The 17876-nt window shown below is 40.4% G+C and overlaps 1 protein-coding gene across 4 annotated transcripts in view; it reads left to right on the forward strand.

Annotated features, from left to right (window-relative positions):
• The window catches only part of STAMBPL1 (STAM binding protein like 1), a 58431-nt gene that overhangs the window by 20626 nt on the left and 19929 nt on the right, over positions 1-17876 (forward strand). For all 4 annotated transcript variants that reach the window (XM_031461354.2, XM_031461355.2, XM_064488191.1 and 1 more), the window contains exons 2-9: positions 116-198; positions 4049-4266; positions 5589-5664; positions 7410-7505; positions 9571-9928; positions 10974-11098; positions 13033-13170; positions 17274-17386. In XM_031461354.2, coding sequence (XP_031317214.1) covers positions 169-198; positions 4049-4266; positions 5589-5664; positions 7410-7505; positions 9571-9928; positions 10974-11098; positions 13033-13170; positions 17274-17386 — 1154 coding nt within the window. In that variant the 5' untranslated portion in view covers positions 116-168. The remainder of the gene's footprint in view (positions 1-115; positions 199-4048; positions 4267-5588; positions 5665-7409; positions 7506-9570; positions 9929-10973; positions 11099-13032; positions 13171-17273; positions 17387-17876) is intronic.

The following is a 17876-nucleotide window of genomic DNA, read 5'->3' on the forward strand; positions in this document are numbered from 1 at the left end:
TAAGTTGTTTCAATTTGTTCATATTTTTCTGGGGCAGAACTAACCCTGGGGTTTGGGATTTGAGACTTGAGTTTTCAAGAAATAACCTTCCTTCTGCTTTTTGTCTTGGAAACAGATGAAGTGATTGAGAAGGAGCAGCGAATACCTTCATCTTGGAGACAGGACAACATGGATCAGCCACTAACTGTGAATTCTCTGGTAGGTGACACCAACCGATATTTTACATATGGTTCAAAAACCCCAAAAGAAGAACAGAAACACCGAATGTGAAATGTGTCACAATTACTTCGTGAAGTTGAGCCTTTGCCGTTTTCATCCATCTGTGTGGTCCCCTCCTTTGAGGAAGTGACTAATAAAACCATCTTTGCTAGAATTAAAAATAGTTCTTTTTTTTCCCCGTACATGTGTTAAAATTTTAATTCATCTGGTTCCAGGAGTGTAGTCCTTTAGCACAACACCAGAGAAGAGAATTTCAGAGCTGATATTATAGCAGGTCCTTCAACTTCTTTGTGCGTCAGCTGCTTTACGGACAGAAATTGGAGGCTTACCTTGTGTGGTAATGACGGAGGAAAACATTTTATATTCAACATCTAGGTATTGCTTTGGGACCCTTGTGTAAATGTCTGCACACTTGAAACTCTTGTCTTTCTCATCTTTTCCCCTCGCAGCCCAGAATGGTACCCATGTTCTCCAGCTACATCTTAGAAGAATGAATGTGCTGGAGAGGAAATAACAGGGGCCTTGGGATCCCATGGGCTTATTCTGTGTCCCAGATCTGTCTTTTTGAATACAGGAACATTATGTAATCTCCATGGCCCTGTTTTTATACTCTGTGTCTTAAGACTTTTGGAAACTATACTTTTAAGGTTCCCAGCCTATTGCTGGGGCTTGGTAAACAAAAGCTGTCATCACCATTCCTCTCATCCTGACAACCCTCCCAGCCCCACTCACTGCAGCCTGGAGGGGCAGCCCAGGGAGCAGCAGTATACTGGATACCCTATATGCACAATGCTGAGCACCAGCACATAAAGAAATGGAGGGCCTGGTCTTGCTCTGAAACAGGTTATGACTCAGTGTTCACTCTCTTCTGAGAAAGTTCTTCACAGATGCTCAGTTGTTTTGAGGGTATGTTTGAGGAACCAAAAATTGTCAGAACTTTTCACTTTCTGACCCCCTGTTGTCAAGGCACTGGGATGATAAAGGCTGTCCTATTGCCATCTCTGCAGAGGAAGAGAGGATCCTTATGGAGTGCCTTGTGTGGTTTACTAGAATGCTATGTAGGAATAATTAAGATTTTAATGGGCATGTCATTGTAAAAAGGAACACTAAGGCTTTTTCATCTGGAAAATTTTATTTACATGCAAGAAGCTCTTATGCAAATAAAACATTATAGATCGATGAAGACTTTAGGCTGTTTCCCAGTGTAGCTCTGAAATCAATTTTAAATTTAGAAAGGGTAGCACCATTCCTGTAAAGGGAAAAGAAATCTTATTTTTATCTTCAGGTCAAAAGATAATCTAATTATAATCGTGTTGCTCCCTTCCTCATTTATTTGATACGTTTCCTGATTACCATTTGTGTTGCAGGGAATATACTAGAATATACTACACTCCAGAGGACAGAGATGAATGTAAAATGATTCCTTTCCCTCATAGAGTTCACAAGGAATCAAAAATACTTGTACACAAGTAATTATAACTCAGTGTAGACTCTATAGTAATACAAAGTGGACTAGTTACTTTTGTGCACATAGGAGGCTGGGAATCCATCCCTTTAGAAAATACCCTAATTTCCACAGAATTTTTTCCAGTCACTCTCTGATGTCTTTGAAGCATTTATCTGTGGCCAAATAACAGTATTTTTCATTTAGTGCCGTCCAGCTCTACAGCTGAGTGTGCCTGGACAATGTGGCTGTATTGCTGTGGTGTCGGAGGCTTCTCAGTAGGAAAAGGCGGTGTGTACTCAGGCTTGAGGTGCAGCGTTCACAAGCTCTGAGGAGAAGCTTCCAACAGCTTCTCTAAAATTAGAAAGGCTTTCAGGGAATTTGAAGAGCAGCACAACAGGATTTGGATAGAAGGAAGTGTGCTTGACTTTAAGATGAAATCACTTAGGAAGAATCTGAGTGTTGGTGTTGCCACCAGTCACACCTGTCTGATCTCAGAATTCGGGACCAAGTGGAAATAGGTTTAAGATGCCAGAGAAGGATCAAAATCAAGGATGCCCTTATTCCTTTTAACTTGGACCTAGAGAACGTGGGTGACTGGTAAGTCTTCTTATCCCTTCTGCTCTAAACTGAACGGACTTCCTCATCCAAGCAGAAGAGGAATAGCTGGAGACCTTCAGCATGAGGAAGCCCAGGCCCTGAGAGCTTCCTTGGGGAGAAAGAGACAGGGAGGAGGACTCACCCACATGGCTCCAGGCCAGAGCAAAACAGTAATAGACGGTACAAGAGGGATGGCCTGCTTCTGACTTCATGGGGCCTTGAGAACCATGTGAATGGCTCCCTGGTTCTATATTAAACCTTCAGAAACAAAAATCATGCCAGGTCTCTAGAGTTCTGCCTGCTATAAAATTACCATCAACGTCGACCAAATGGCATTGGAAAAATGGCACATGTTTAATTCACCACATTCTGTCTCTGAAGGTTGGTCCAGCAATTCATGGCCTGACAAAAATTATGTCTACCTGGATTTCTTTTTGACCTTTCTGCTGATCTTACTCAAATGTTCCACCCATACTCTGGTCAAACTTGCAACCTGCCCTTGAGTGACTGAGGGGTCCTTGGGAAGCTGAATTTGCTCTGTCTGGATCATCAGAGGATGGCAGACTGGTCAGAGCCATGGTTCTCAAACTGTCAAAGGCAAAGGTGCCTCGGGGAGCCCTAGTTAAAACATTGGTTCTCCAAGCCCACATCTAGGAATCCTGGGCCTGTAGATCTGAGCTGACGTCTGTCAGGAATTTGCATTTTTAAGGAATTTCTGCTTGCTGCCAATGTTGCTGGTACAGAGACCATCCTGTGAGAAGCACTGGTCAAAAGCAGCGCTCAGCAAACTATGGTCTGAGGGCCACATTCACTGGTTTGTTTTTGTAAACAAAGATTTGGGGAACACAGCCAGGACTGTTTAAGTGTTGTTTATGGCTGTGTTCACACCAGCAGAGCTGAGTCCTGACACAGAGACTCTGTCCCACAGAGCCTAAGATACTTGCTGTATGGCCTTTAACAGAAAAAAAAAAAACAAAAAAACGTTGACTTTTTGGCTTCTTAGAAACACTGACTTTTAATTGAATAATTGAATAATTATCCTGAATGTATACATTCTGTGTTTTTCTGAATGTGCATAGATGCTGTTTTTTTTTTAAATAAAATACAGACGTAGTAATTAATATCATTGGCTTTTTCTTAGTAATTATTATCATTATTTTCTCAGTCAGGGACTAATTAAAAGTGTAATCACTGTTATGTGGGGAGCCAAGAGTCTCTTTATGTTAAAAAAAGCAAAAAGTAGGAGGTGTCTATATGCTTCAAAAGGCTGCTCCAGGACTTCCTGGTGGGGTTTTATTCACTTGATAAAGATGCAGGGAGGCCCTGAAAGCTTATTTTAAACCAGATGTATTCCAGAATAGGATTGAATCCTTATAGTAACTTGGAATCCAGATCATCTCTTGGAGACCCTTCAAGTACAATGACATGATTCCTACCCTGGCAGGAATCCATCTCTTGGCCTGCTTTCATGAGAATGTAGGGTCAAATGATATTTGACCTAAAATGACCTAAAACATGTACATGCCCAGGACCTGCCACATGATTGTAGCTGAAACCTACAAGAAGTCCTATTCCAGTAAAAGGGTATGTTTACCCTGGAGATGTGTGTCTTTTTGGTGTGTAGACTACATGTTTAAGCAAAAAGACATCACTTTTTATCACATTAACTCTTACGAAAATTTTTCCTTAGGTACTGATGTCTGGTATTTAATACAGAAAATACATCTTTAATTTCAATCATGTTCATTTCCTATTAAAACCAGAGTTTCAAATTTTGCTCTGCAGAAAAAGCTGGCTGCAATGCCTGACCATACAGATGTTTCCCTCAGTCCGGAAGAGCGAGTCCGCGCCCTAAGCAAGCTGGGTTGTAACATTACCATCAGTGAAGATATCACTCCACGCCGCTACTTTCGATCCGGAGTAGAAATGGAGAGGATGGCGTCCGTGTATATGGAAGAAGGAAACTTGGAAAATGCCTATGTTCTTTATAATAAATTTATAACGTAAGTGTTTTACTTTGGAGGACTTGGAGAAAATTGGAAAAAAAATATTTACAGGGTATTTTGGTGAGACAGCTTGGATGCCAGGCATGTTTTCTTATTCAGACCGATTTCGCAGGTTCCAAAAGCGTCAAACGTCCAGGTTTTTAAGTTACCAAGCAATGTCCTCAAAGGCATCCTTAAACCATCTCTGAGGCTTAGGGATGGAAGAAGATCAGGGACCAGGTTAAGGCTCGTGTATATCAAACGCCTCTCAACAGGCCAACCCAGTAACCTGTGCCCCCTTCTCTCTCTTCACAAAAAAAATTTCTTGTTTTGTGTCATTCTCTTTCCACAATGCAAGCTTTATGAGGGCAGAAGTCATATTGTAGCTCCATCTGAAGAACTTGGGACATGCCATTTACAGTTTTAAAATTTGATTTGATGGGTTGAGACTAGGAGATAAGTTGGTGATCACAGGAAAGAACTGATTCGTGGGTCGTGTGTAGTAGTCGGTTTCACATTGTAGTTAGTATTTTTTTAACGCAACTATTCAGCTGTGTAAGAATTGCACGTATAGAAGAGCTTCCAAAATGTTGAGTGAAAGTCATTACACCAAAATAGCCATGTAAAAATACCACATTTCACATTAGCTAGATATTTGTTAATAACATATCCTGGTTTGAGATAACAGAAATGGGATTGGATTTTCCCTACCAATTTGCCAGCTTACTGATTGAGAGAATCTCCTGTTACCAAAAATTACTTCATCTGAGCCAAACCCCTTATTTTTGTTTTAATTGAAAAAATCACATTGATTAATCAAAAGGTAATGAAAAATAATTAACTCTGAATTATCACCTCCTAATGCGTTAGGGGTTCTGGCTGTCGTTTCTCTTAGTTATGAATTTTCATGCAAGAATGTTTAATGTATGTACCCCGTCACTACTGATTCATCAGTGGTCCTTCAAGTCTGTTTCAGTGGTGAGAAGGGATTACATCTGTCCTTCCAAGCTCTTACGTTTCACATGCTCATCAGTGTTGCCAGCAGTACATGTAAGGAAAATGGTGCTCTCATGGGATTAAGTGCCCAGGACCAGAGAAAAACCAAAGTGAAGTGGTCTATTCAGGTAGCAACCTGACCTTAACTCTCTTAACCTCAGTGCTTAGTTTGCTGAGCTTAACTATCCTATAATGCCAACCTTTGATGGCAATGCAGATGGAAAGAATATAGGTTAAACAATGTCATTAACCATGTCCTTCTTGCAAAGGAGGTTCATTCTCAGAAATCCTCACTGAGCTTTTTCTGTCGTATAATACTAAGGATATGTTTTCTCTTTCTCTAGTTTGTTTGTAGAAAAGCTTCCCAACCATCGAGATTACCAGCAGTGTGCAGTACCCGAAAAGCAGGATATTATGAAGGTACTGTGGGATCGACTCTCCCCTGGAGGGACCAAATGCTCCATGAGTATCCATTATTGATCCACTCCCTTCCTTTCCCCTCTGTCTCATCCTCTCAAGAATTTGAGAGCAAAAAAATTCATTCCATTAGCTATGATGTTTCAATCGCTTCTTAGACCTTGAATCACCATTACTGTGGGAGGTCTGCTTGAAACTGGGGGAAAAAAGAAAAGAAAAAAAATTAAGAAAGTACTCAATACATATGAAGGAGGAATTATCTCATAATGCCTCCCAGATGGAGAGAATGGCTGTCTACCTCCCCATATGTATTCAAGACAGTCTTTTTGGCTGATTTTGATTATTCCATACAGTCCTGAACCCAGCACCTGTTTGAAAATCAGTGTTGATTATGAAGGTAGCCACAAAGTTCTAATTACTTGCTTCTCATAGTACTAGCCTAAGAGACAATGAAGTGTTTAGTGGGTGGCCTGAAATATTCCAAAGGAAAAGGAAGGTTGTTGAAATACATTTATTTATCATCAACCTTTGCTACATATATAGTATCAAATATTGTTAACTAAGAATATATTTTTAAAAATAATATTGAAAAGATGTTTTCCATTTACTTGTCTTAAATACTTTGGGTTGATTTTATGTGATGGAAGCAAAAACAGTATATGCAAAGCCAATCACAGCATGAAATTTTAAATAACTCTCAAAATGTACTTCACCACAAAATAGAATAAAGGCTTTTTTACCACTCGTATCAGACCTGAGGCTGCCTGTAAGTGGGACACACATTTTGTCGAGTGGTCATCTACATTTCTTAATTTCCATACACCATCTGATGGGTCATTCACTGTCAGGTCTTTTGGTAGCATTTCCCTTCAGTTCTCTCATTCACTTACTCTCAGAAAGTTCTGTATGGAAACCAAAGGTCTTAGGCTACCAAGGTGTCTCTTTTACTCTAATTTAGGGTTATTCTTATTTTTACTTGTAGGGGAGGGGAAAAATCCTCCAAAACCATAGACATTTTCTCTGTGCTTGTTGAATAAATGGATAAATTGATGGATGGATGACAAAAGATGAAGAGCAGAGAAATTTTAGTGGAAGAGCTTGGCCAAAGTTAGGAGATCTGGGTTTTAGTCTTTTACAGGGGGACTAGCTAGGTGTATGACACCGGGCAAGCCTTTCGGGCTCTCTCAGCCTTTGCTTCCTCATCTCTGCAGAAGGGGATGGTGCTTCCTGTGTCAGATTCTCCTCCACTAAGAATCACTGGGAAGTTGTTTGAGATCCAGATTCCCCAGTCCCTTCTCTAAACATGTTGATTCAGTAGATCTGGGATTAGGCTTGGAAAGCTACATTTTTATGAAAGGTGCCTCAGCTGCTTTTTACAGTCTGTCAAGCCTGGGATTTCCACCTACCCTGTTCTCCGATGTCCTTTCTAACTCTAATGCCATATAATTTACATGGATGTGCAGTTGCAAACCCACTACCTAACACGGAGGTACCGCCCTAATCAAAATGCGTATCTAACCAGTGGAGTTAATAAAGGTTTTACGAAGGGGATACTTTTTTCTCTCCTCTACTGAAAAGTTATATTTTGGAGCACCAGAAAAGGCTGATTTTTTTTTCACCATCATTTTTGGTTACACGTGTCTTGATTTCTGACACACATACCAGCTATTTTTCTTTTTCAGCTGACGATCTGAAAGACTATACTGACCATCCCACTAATCACTATGTATATATGTATTTTTTTAAAGAAACTGAAGGAGGTTGCATTCCCAAGAACAGATGAATTGAAAAAGGACCTTTTAAAGAAATACAATGTAGAATACCAAGAATATCTGCAAAGCAAAGTAAGTTCAGTTTGTACATCTATTTCATGACCGTTTTCTATGCAAATATTTTTTGAATTTCATTTTCTTGTGTTTTTCAAATGTTAAATGCATTAACTAAAAAAAATTAAAGATATAGTGATGTGAAACCCATAAAAAACTCTTGTCAATGTCCAGGTTAAGCACTTGTACCAAAGATGTGGTATTTTCATTTCCCTCCAACAAATTATAAAGTGAAACATTAGAGGGTAGACTTCTTATAGTGATTTAAACAGAGCTTTTTTGACCAGATCTTGCCAGTGTAACCTTAAGCCAGATGGCTGTTCTCTAGTAATGAACAGAGGCAGTAGGAGAGGTGGGGAGAATAGTATATGGTTTCTAATGTGTCTAATTATGCAGGCCTTGGAAATGTGAATTAGATTCTTAAATATTATAGTCAATACTGCATTGAGATGAAGCAATAGCTAATCATACGAGTGAAATATAATCACTTCGCCAAGGAGTGGTGACTTCTGGATTCTTATTAAATGAAGAGTGAGAATGATAATGATGTCTAAGAGACTGAAGGGTGTTGAAAGAGGAAACTGACCACTCAGTCTAGAGGCTCTCTAGCTTCAACACCGAAACTCTTAATGTTTATAGCGTTGTGATAAAGGTTGTTTGCTGTTTGGTTTGAGTATGTCTCTGTGTGCTTTGGAAGGTGTCACTTTTACTGCCTTGCAGTTCAGTGCAATCTTGTTACCTCTGAACACGGTCACAGTCCTTCCCTACTTCTTTGGTGTAGCGAGAAGGCAGGTTGGAGGGAGGTGTGTTGACTAAGTGACAGAAGGAATGTTGAAATCAGAAGCTTTCTTCCAGTGAGGATGCCAATGATTTGACTTGAACTATGAAAGTCAAAAACGATTTTGGCGGCTCATACAGGGCAATAGGAATGGAGGGAAAAGCCCACTTAGGTCTCCCTTCCATGCTCAGCAGTGTGTACGGTCAGCCCCTCGGGGTCTCTCTGGGAGGAAGGCCCTCAGGAACTGTTACACGGTCAGCCTTTGGTTACCACAGTGGTACCCAAATATACAACAGGTAGACATCTTTCAGGGGATAGAATGGCAGCCTTTATGCCTTGGAGAGATGAACAGACACATGGGTAAAGCCTTGGCTACAGGCAACACTCACATCATCTGGGAGCCTGTGAGAATGCAGATTCCCAGGCCCCACCCCGGTGTGCCCTATAATAAGACCCAGGGGGGTCCGTGTGCACATTAAAGGGCTGCTGTAAACTGTGTCCCCCACCCAACTCCTGCCCTATCGTAGCTCCCAAAGTCTAGTTTTCATCAGAATCACTTGGGAAGCTTATTAAAGATGTATCCTCTGACCTAATAATAGCTGGATATCTTTGTTAAGATTGGGGAGCTTGGAGATTTTCACTTTTAACCAAACTCCTAGTTTGTTCTGGTAGAGATGATTGGACCACATTCTGAGAACCACGTCTCAGTGATTTCCCCCTCCTCCATAAAGTTCCAGCACTGTGAGTTCTAGAGGCAAATGCAGAAGGTTCCAGGGCGGCACTGACCCAAAAACTTCCTGTGAGGATGGAAATGTTCTGTTTGGCACTGTTTGAGATGGGAGCCACTAGCCAGTGGTACTTAAAATGAGGAAGTGAATTTCTAATTTCATTTAATTTTAACTAGTTTAAATTTAAATAGGCACGTGTAGCTAGTGGCCACTATATTGGACAGTGTGGTCTAGGGTGATACAACCATTTCTGAGATATGATCTGGTCATTCAGGCTGGGCAGACAATCCTGGTCTTGATTTTCTAATATTTAAAAGCACAGGAGAATGGAGGGAACTTGACTGTCCTGACCTGTCTCTGGTAAAATATGAATGGGTTTAGAACTGCCCCCGTAATCAAGTTAAGGGGCTTTCACCACGATGTCACACGTTTTCCTCATGGTCTCGGGAGTGTCCCTGCGGGCATATCACAGTGGCTTCCTGTGTCTCTGTCTGCTGGAAGGTTGAAAGTGTCTAATCCCAGTGCGATATTTTTGCCTTAGAAACTAACCTTTCGTTCTGGCAACCACATTTTTTAGAACAAATATAAAGCTGAAATTCTCAAAAAACTGGAACATCAGAGACTGATAGAGGCGGAAAGGAAGCGGATCGCTCAGATGCGCCAGCAGCAGCTGGAATCCGAGCAGTTTTTGTTTTTTGAAGATCAGCTCAAGAAGCAAGAATTAGCCCGGGGTCAGATGCGCAGCCAGGAAACCCCAGCGCTGTCGGAGCAGATTGATGGGAGTGCTTTGTCCTGCTTCTCCACACACCAGAACAATTCCCTGCTGAACGTGTTTGCAGATCAGCCTAATAAGAGTGATGCAACCAATTACGCTGGCCACTCTCCTCCCGTAAACAGGGCCTTAAAGCCAGCTGCGACTCTAAGTGCTGTGCAGAGTAAGTGAGGAAATACGCTCCCACAAGACGGGGGAGCTGTTCTGCTGGGACCACATTACTGCGACCTCTGGGCGGGGCCTCCTCATTTTATTACTGCTCCCCATATGATGGGCTGTGAATGAGAGAGCTCGTCTTTCAGTACCATCTAGCTTTTGTTCTAGGTAACCTTAACATTTAGGAAATGTGATCTCTGCCCCCTTCCAATAGAGCAGAGACTCTATAATAAACAGGACTATATTTGGTCGTGATACAGAGATTTTAAGAGAAGAATTTCCAGCACTTTTTTTTTCTTTCACGTATTTTAACCAAGAAACGCGTGAATCCGAAAGGTAAACATTTAACATTGGAGAGGAAAGAAGATGAAGCAAAATTTGTTTGTCTAGAACTTTGCTCAGTCACTAAATTTAAATATTTAGCATATCCCTGGCCCAGGAGGATCTGTACACATGGGTAGTTAACCTCCAAATGGATTATGTGTTTCTGCCAAAAATGAGTGCTGCTTGGGACTGTTGCATCAGTGCTGGCAGGTTTCCAAAATCAAATAGGGAATTCTTCCTGGCAGACACTGTCAGATGGAGTTTGTGTTTCCATTTATTTTGAAGAAGTGATGAGAGACAACCACTTTATAAATGACTCTACTGCCAATTATTTCTGAAAGCATGGTGCTTTTACTTAACGATCACCAACTTTCATAAGATATAAGGAACACATGGTAAACACACAAACAAAAGAATATTTATCCTGTGCCTTACAGAGAGTATGAAATGTATTCTATGCAGCCTATGCGCTTTGTGCTGAAAGAAAACACACTCATTTACATACGTGTGAAGGGTTGACCTAGGCACAAAGATGCACCTTCCCACTTGTATATAAATAATTTGTATGCAAAGTATAATTTTACCCTCCTTCTAGTCAGTGTTCACTTTTAAGAGTTTTAAAATAGAACCCAGAGAATGGATTTACTTGCAGTCACTTGAAAAAACAATTATGATGGATGGGATGTAAGATTTGTTTTTTAGGTTTTTCTTCCTTTTCTGTTTCTTAGATTTAGTGGTCGAAGGACTGCGATTTGTTGTTTTATCAAGAGATCTTTGCCACAAATTTCTGATGCTGGCAGAATCTAATACAGTGAGAGGAATAGAAACGTGTGGAATACTCTGTGGAAAACTGGTAATGTCTTTGTTTCATATCTTCTCTGCACAGGATACTCAGTAGAACTGACTTTCTGATAAGCTGAGCAGAGTAAAAGCATCTTAAGTGTCAGAAACATTAACTTTACATAGATTAATTTCATAAAACTGCTGTCATTATTAATGGAATTATCCTTCTAGCAAATGGATTTTAAAACTTTAGGGATGCTATAAAAGCTTCTTGTAAAGAACTAATCTAACCATAAATTAAATTTTGTTTAGAAAAATGGTGGGTTTCAGATTTCCAGAGCCATCCAGTTTTCTAAATCAAATTTCCATTGCAATTGTTAGTTTCACATACATTCATCTAATTAACTCTACCTGCTTTTTGCCACCCTTTTTCAGATACATGCAAAAAAACCCTAGAGTTTTGTGGGGTTTTTTAAGGGCAGTAGTTTCAACATGATGAAATCTTATAACACGGATCATATTTAAGGAAGATTTTAATCAGAAATAAGTGATGAAAGACAATGTCAGAATAGAAGGAGATAAAAGAGAAGTGCATTTAATTTCTGCTTCAAGAAAGGAACCGTGTTTATTTGGAAGGTGCTCCTGGGTACTCTCCTTTCGGTATCAGTGCCTATTTCCGAGTCCAGGCACATTTTCACTCCTAAACATTTACTTGGGAACTGCCATTTAATTAAATGTTTCATTCAACACACATTGTCCTACTACATTCCAGTGTTGGATCCTCACGCTTCCTCCAGGTGGGAGGAGGCTTAGAAGACAAGCCCAGGGGAACGAGCGGCCGTCTCCTGCCCACAGCCACCTTGTTTGCCCTGCAGGGGGCAGTGTGCTATGGGTGCCTCCTCCCCATGACCACACATTGTACTTAGTTGGAGTCATTCATTCATTAATTCATTCTTCATTCATTTCTTCATCAGAGAAACATTTACAGGCACTGGGCTAGGTGTTGGCATTCAGCAGGCTACAACAGCCGCAGTCTTTGCCACAGGAAGCCTACATGATGCTTATAAAGAACTAGGCAGATGATTAGTTTTAAGCAGGGCTGCGTGCGCTCAGTGGAGGTGCAAGGTATCATGGGAAAGTGTAAACGGGAAACCTTGTCTGGAAGGACCAAGAAGGGCTTCTTTGAAAGGTGCTGTCCGTGCTGGGCCTGCAGAATACGTACAGTTAGCCATGAAAGGAGAGGGGATGGGGAGAAGGGTTGTACTCAAGGCCGAAAGAATAGCGCCCAGTTTGCGGAAAATCCTAAGATGGGGGAAAAGATGGCGCTGTGGAGAGATGGACGGCTCCTCATGGCATAAACATCTCTTATCTGAGGATCCTATTATTAGTTTACAAGCCTCTTCCTTTCAACTCTTATCTTTACCTGAGGGGGTCAGTTTACTTTTCCTTTCTCTCGATCTAATCGCAAATCTAAAACATTACCTTAATTATGGAAAATCTCAATGACCTCTCCCCATAATAGAAGAATGTCACAAGTCTTCACGTGAAATTAAATAATAATTAATAAAATAAAAACAAGACCATCAACCTTCACAAACCTTAGAAATGTCCTTCAGTAAAACCACGAAATTCTCAGTATCTCCGCCTCCAAATAAACTTCCTGTTGGCTTTGTTCTGATTTTTCCACTGCAGATGTAACATAGCACAACATTATTTATTAACTAAACTTCCAGGGACCAGCTGGGATGCTAACTCTTATTTATGACACGTTTTCTATTGTGAAAATGGGTTTCAAGCTCCAAACAACTGACTCTCAAATTTTGGCCAAATAATCCATTTTCAGATCTGGGGCTTTGGTTTTGAATTGTGAGGGGAGTGGGAGGAGGGTGACCTAAGTGGTGGGGTACTTTCTAGGCTTATCAAAGCATTGCAGTTCCTACTCAGGCTTTTTGTTTTTTTCTTCCTATCAGACTCTTACTATTCTTTTCGCTCTTCATTTTTCAGACATATAATGAGTTTACTATTACCCACTTAATTGTGCCAAAGCAGTCTGCAGGACCAGACTATTGTGACGTGGAGAATGTAGAAGAATTATTCAGTGTTCAGGACCAACACGATCTCCTCACTCTGGGCTGGATCCATGTACGTTTGACCTTTGGGTTTCAGTTTGTTTGTGTATTTATTTATTTATTTAGGTGGCGGGCTGTTTTCCTCCTGGAGGAAATTAGACTTAGTTTAAATTGTTTAATTTTTTCAAGCGTAATAAATGTCATCGTCTTAAAGCATTTTCTTCAATCCGGATTTGGGGACCGCTATGGTATACTTTTTTCCACCATCCAAAGTTAAAAGAGAGGGAAACATTTGGAAATTAGGTGACTTGTTTTGATGACTTTACATAGTTTAATGGAGACCTGGTCAGATTTAAAATTGTCTAATATGATCAGACAATTATTAATTTTTTCTTTTCTCTTTGCTGTGGGCCTAATGTAGATTATTTTTTAAAAAATGTCTGGGGGGAGGGTATAGCTCAGTGATAAGAGCGTGTGCTTAGCATGCACGAGGTCCTGGGTTCAATCCCCAGTGCCTCCATTAAATAAATAATAAATAAATAAATAAACAAACTTAAATAAACCTCCTGCCCCCAAAAATGAAAAAAAAATTTCCAAAAATGTTTCTTTTAAACAGGTGTTTGTATATTAGATAGGGACCTCTGCACCTCCCCTACAGATCAAGAATATACACTACAGCCACAGTATACGACCAAAGGGATGGGGCCAAAACACTGGGTTCCAACATCCACCAGGCTATCATAGGGGCAGGAAAGGGCTTACACATCAAGGACACCAGTTTAGATCTCAGCTCTGTTCAGAATTCACTTAGGAATGTTGGCAGGTTATCTAAGCAATCTTAGTACTAACTTTATCATCCATAAAATGGGGATCATAATAATGGACTTCGTGTGATGGTGAGGATTAAATAAAATAATGTCAGTGAGTTTCCCGGCACATTTTTCTAGGGACTCAGAAAATTGTGGCTATTGTCAAAAGTGATGATATTCTACATTTCCATCTATGGCTTAATCTGTCGAGGGGACATTTTTCTGTTCGGTCTCACACATCTGGGCCTGGAGTAAGGACAAGTCATCTCACTACATGGATGCTGGCCAAGATTTCCAGAGCACATCCTGGGGCCCTGAAGAGTGATAAGTGGCCATTATTTATTTTACTTGCTTTTAGAGAAGTAGGGGCAGGACACACATTCACATCCACACCTGCACACACGATCACCAAGCATCTGGTGCTCTGTAATTCAAGAGGGCAAGGAAAATACAGTCCTGGCCTCACCTGGAAATTACTGTGTGCCCTTGGGCAGGACTCCTAACCTTCTTGTATCTAGGTGCCCTCATTGATTAAGTAGGGCTAATGAATGCCTTCTCTCCCTCACTGGGTTTGTGTGAGCTGTAAACTAGATACCAGCTTTACATAAAAGCCCTTTGAAAAGTATAAACCACCTCTCAAATACAGGAAGTTATAATGAAGAGTTTGCAGAAACTTTCTATGTCTGTTTGTTTTCCTTAACAGGAAGTAATGTACCTTACTGTTTGCTTAGAAATAGCTGAATTTTAAAGGCATTATTTAGTTTAATGTAATTTTCTGTAAGAAGAAATGTGCTTTGAAGCAAAACAAATTATAGCAAAGAATTGTAACATAAATTGAGAAAGAATGACAGTCAAATTACACTTATGCTGAAAACTCAATGTTAGTTTATCTTACAAAATATTTCCCACATTATAAACAAAGGTTTTTCCTTTATGACCTGTGCATATAATGTATGCAACAATGCAGTTGACATTTAGATAATAAATTTGGCATAATCTTAGAATCCTATGACTTGGCTTTTTGTTTATTTCACCGTTGTCGTTCAGTGAAAACACTAAGATGCAATTCTAAATTAGAGTGGTTGTGATGACTTTTTGTGATGATTTTTATTGGCATAAGGATAGCAACAAATTCTAGAGCTAATTTTTTTTAGTTATGGATTAATCATAGGAATTGTCAGAAAAGAATCAGACGGATCTGGATGTGAATTGAGACTTAGCTAGCTCCGTGTCCTTCAGCGTGTTGTTTACTCTTCTGCTTGGCTCAGTTTCTTCATCTGTAAAGTGGGAATAATGGTAGCACTTACCTACTCTTCTTGTTGCAAGAATTAAATGAGATAATTCATGGAAAGTGATTAGTTCAGTGCCTGGCACAATATTCAGTTGCAATAAATGGCATTTGCTGCTGTTGACAACGTCATCATCATCATCACCATCATCATTTTTATTTCCGTAGAATGTGGCATGGGGTTGAAGCACCATTCTTCCATGGTAGAGCGGTCCTTATTGCAGTGGGAATGATTCCTCTTGGCAGAAATGAAGGGCTCAGAAAGTCTTAAGGTGCAACACAAAACCACAAAACAAAAGCAATAAAAACAAACAAAAGAATGTCTTATGGTGAGCTTTCAGTCTGGAAATAAATTGACAGGAGAGTGATTTGTCTGTTTCACAGTCTGCTGGCTGCCTCTTCAGCACTAGAATTTCTTTGAACACTTCTTACTTTTTCATCAAGGCATCGAAGGCTCTATATATGAATAGAAGGTTTTCAGTGAATCAGGTGGCAGGCAGTCAGACTCTCCCACGTGTGCCCTCACTAAAAGTCTGGGTTTCAAAAGTTAAGAGAATTTCTATTCTTCAGTTGATCTAGGTCTTTGCAGACCAATAGTTATTTTCTTCCTTGCAGAACATGTATCTTTCTGTGAATAGGTATCAATGGTTTTACCTTCGTTCTATTAGAGTATAAAGGAGTTTTAAAATCTTGCATATCTTTCTCACTTATTTATTCTTTTAATCTTTTTTTAATGTAATTACTGGGGATTGAACCCAGGACCTTGTGCATGCTAAGTCTGAGCTCTACCACTGAGCTATTTCCCTCCCCCAACATTTCTTCAACAGATCATAGTTACATGTAAAAACATGAAGTGATTTCTATGAATCTATGCCCTTTAGTTAATGACAACATTAAAATAACAACAGCAGCAATCACGATAGTTAATGGTTTTGATTCCTTTCTGTGTGCTAGCCACTGTTCTAAGACTTTTACATGGATTGTCTTATTTAATTTTCATTACGATCCTATGAAGAAAATGATTGTATCCTTATTTTACAATGGACGAAATAATCATGAGGAGATAAGGAATTTCCAAGGTGTCGCACAACTAGTAAGTGATGGAGCCAGGACCCAGCATGACTAAGACCTTGATTCATGATTTAAATGGTCACATTCCTTTTTTCAGGGGTAGTTGGGGCTTATTGTGAATTTAAAAATCATTATGGATGCATGTATTTTACATACTCAAATAGGAACCTTTGATCTGTCTCTCATAAACACAAGTTTGCATGTAGCCAAAGACCTGGAAGATAGTTCTTTTAATTTATAATCTCCCCTTCCCTTTTTTATTTGTTTGTTTGTTTGTTTGCTTTTCTTTTTTTTTAATTGAAGTGTAGTCAGTTTACAATGTTGTGTCAATTTCTGGTGTACAACATAATGTTTCAGCCACACATTTACATACACATAATTGCTTTTGTATTCTTTTCCACTATAGGTTACTACAGGATATTGCATATAGTCCCCTTCCTTCTTATCATGCAAGATGAGTCCCAAACACCTTCACCATCGCAGAGTTCTGTTCCTCCATTTGCAGGCAGTGACAGTCCACAAAAGGATACCAGCAAAGTGTGGTATATTTAGTGCAAACTTTCCGTTCGTGCCCATAGTTTTGTATAGAAATATCTCTGGGTTTCCAGTCACGACTCTGCTCCTTACCAGCTGTGTGATCACAGGCAAGTCACTTAAAGGAGCCTCAGGATCCTTGTGCATAAAACCGAGATAATACCATAATTATCTCCCAGATGCATTGTAGTGATTAAATGAGGATCTATTTAAAGCCGCTGGCAAATTTCCAGTTTTATCTTTCCCAATGCGCAGAAAGTACATGACCCCTCCCAAGAGCGTCTTCCCAAAGTCATAGTTATTCCACAGATGCACAAAGGGAAGGGTTATATCAGCAAGATGTCAGAATCCTGACTTGATTAATGATGGTAAAAAGGAAAAAGTACCTGACTTGAGTTCTTTTTCTTAGAGTCGGCTATGGCTTCAGCTAAGACTCAGCTCACCCAATGAGATCGTCCCCTTTTCTTTTTATAGACACATCCGACGCAAACTGCATTCTTATCCAGCGTTGATCTTCACACGCACTGTTCCTATCAGCTCATGCTGCCGGAGGCCATCGCCATTGTCTGTTCACCGAGGCATAAAGAGTAAGTGAGGTTCAAGTACGGCTTTGTCTGGGGCTGCTGGGTTCAAGGGTGTCCCCACACCAGGTTGTGGCACTTGGATGAGCAGGCACACTGCACCCTTGGGAAAAAGAGGTCAGGGCCCGCTGGCTCCCACATCCCTGTAGCCGTGCAGTCACTAAGGTCCTTCGCATGGAGGAATGACTGGTTCTCTTTCTTCAGCGGGCACAACCTGGAAGTGGATGCTATTCCAGTTTGCCATTTGAGGTCTTAGTTCTGTAATATTAATTCTGTTGTGAGACAATGTCTAGCCTTAGTGTAATTACCTCCAAAATCTTCTTAGGTTTGGGGGACAGTGACTGTTGTAGCATGATTACGAGCAGAGGAGTCAGACAAACTGATACTGGAATCCCGGCTCCAGCCTCAAGGGGTGTGTTTAGCAGGATACCTGACCACTGTGAGCCTCAGCCTCTGCCTCCCTGATACCTGCCCCTCACGGACTGATGTGAAGGTG

Source organism: Camelus dromedarius, chromosome 8, assembly GCF_036321535.1.
Source record: "Camelus dromedarius isolate mCamDro1 chromosome 8, mCamDro1.pat, whole genome shotgun sequence".
In the NCBI taxonomy this organism is placed as follows: Eukaryota; Metazoa; Chordata; class Mammalia; order Artiodactyla; family Camelidae; genus Camelus; species Camelus dromedarius.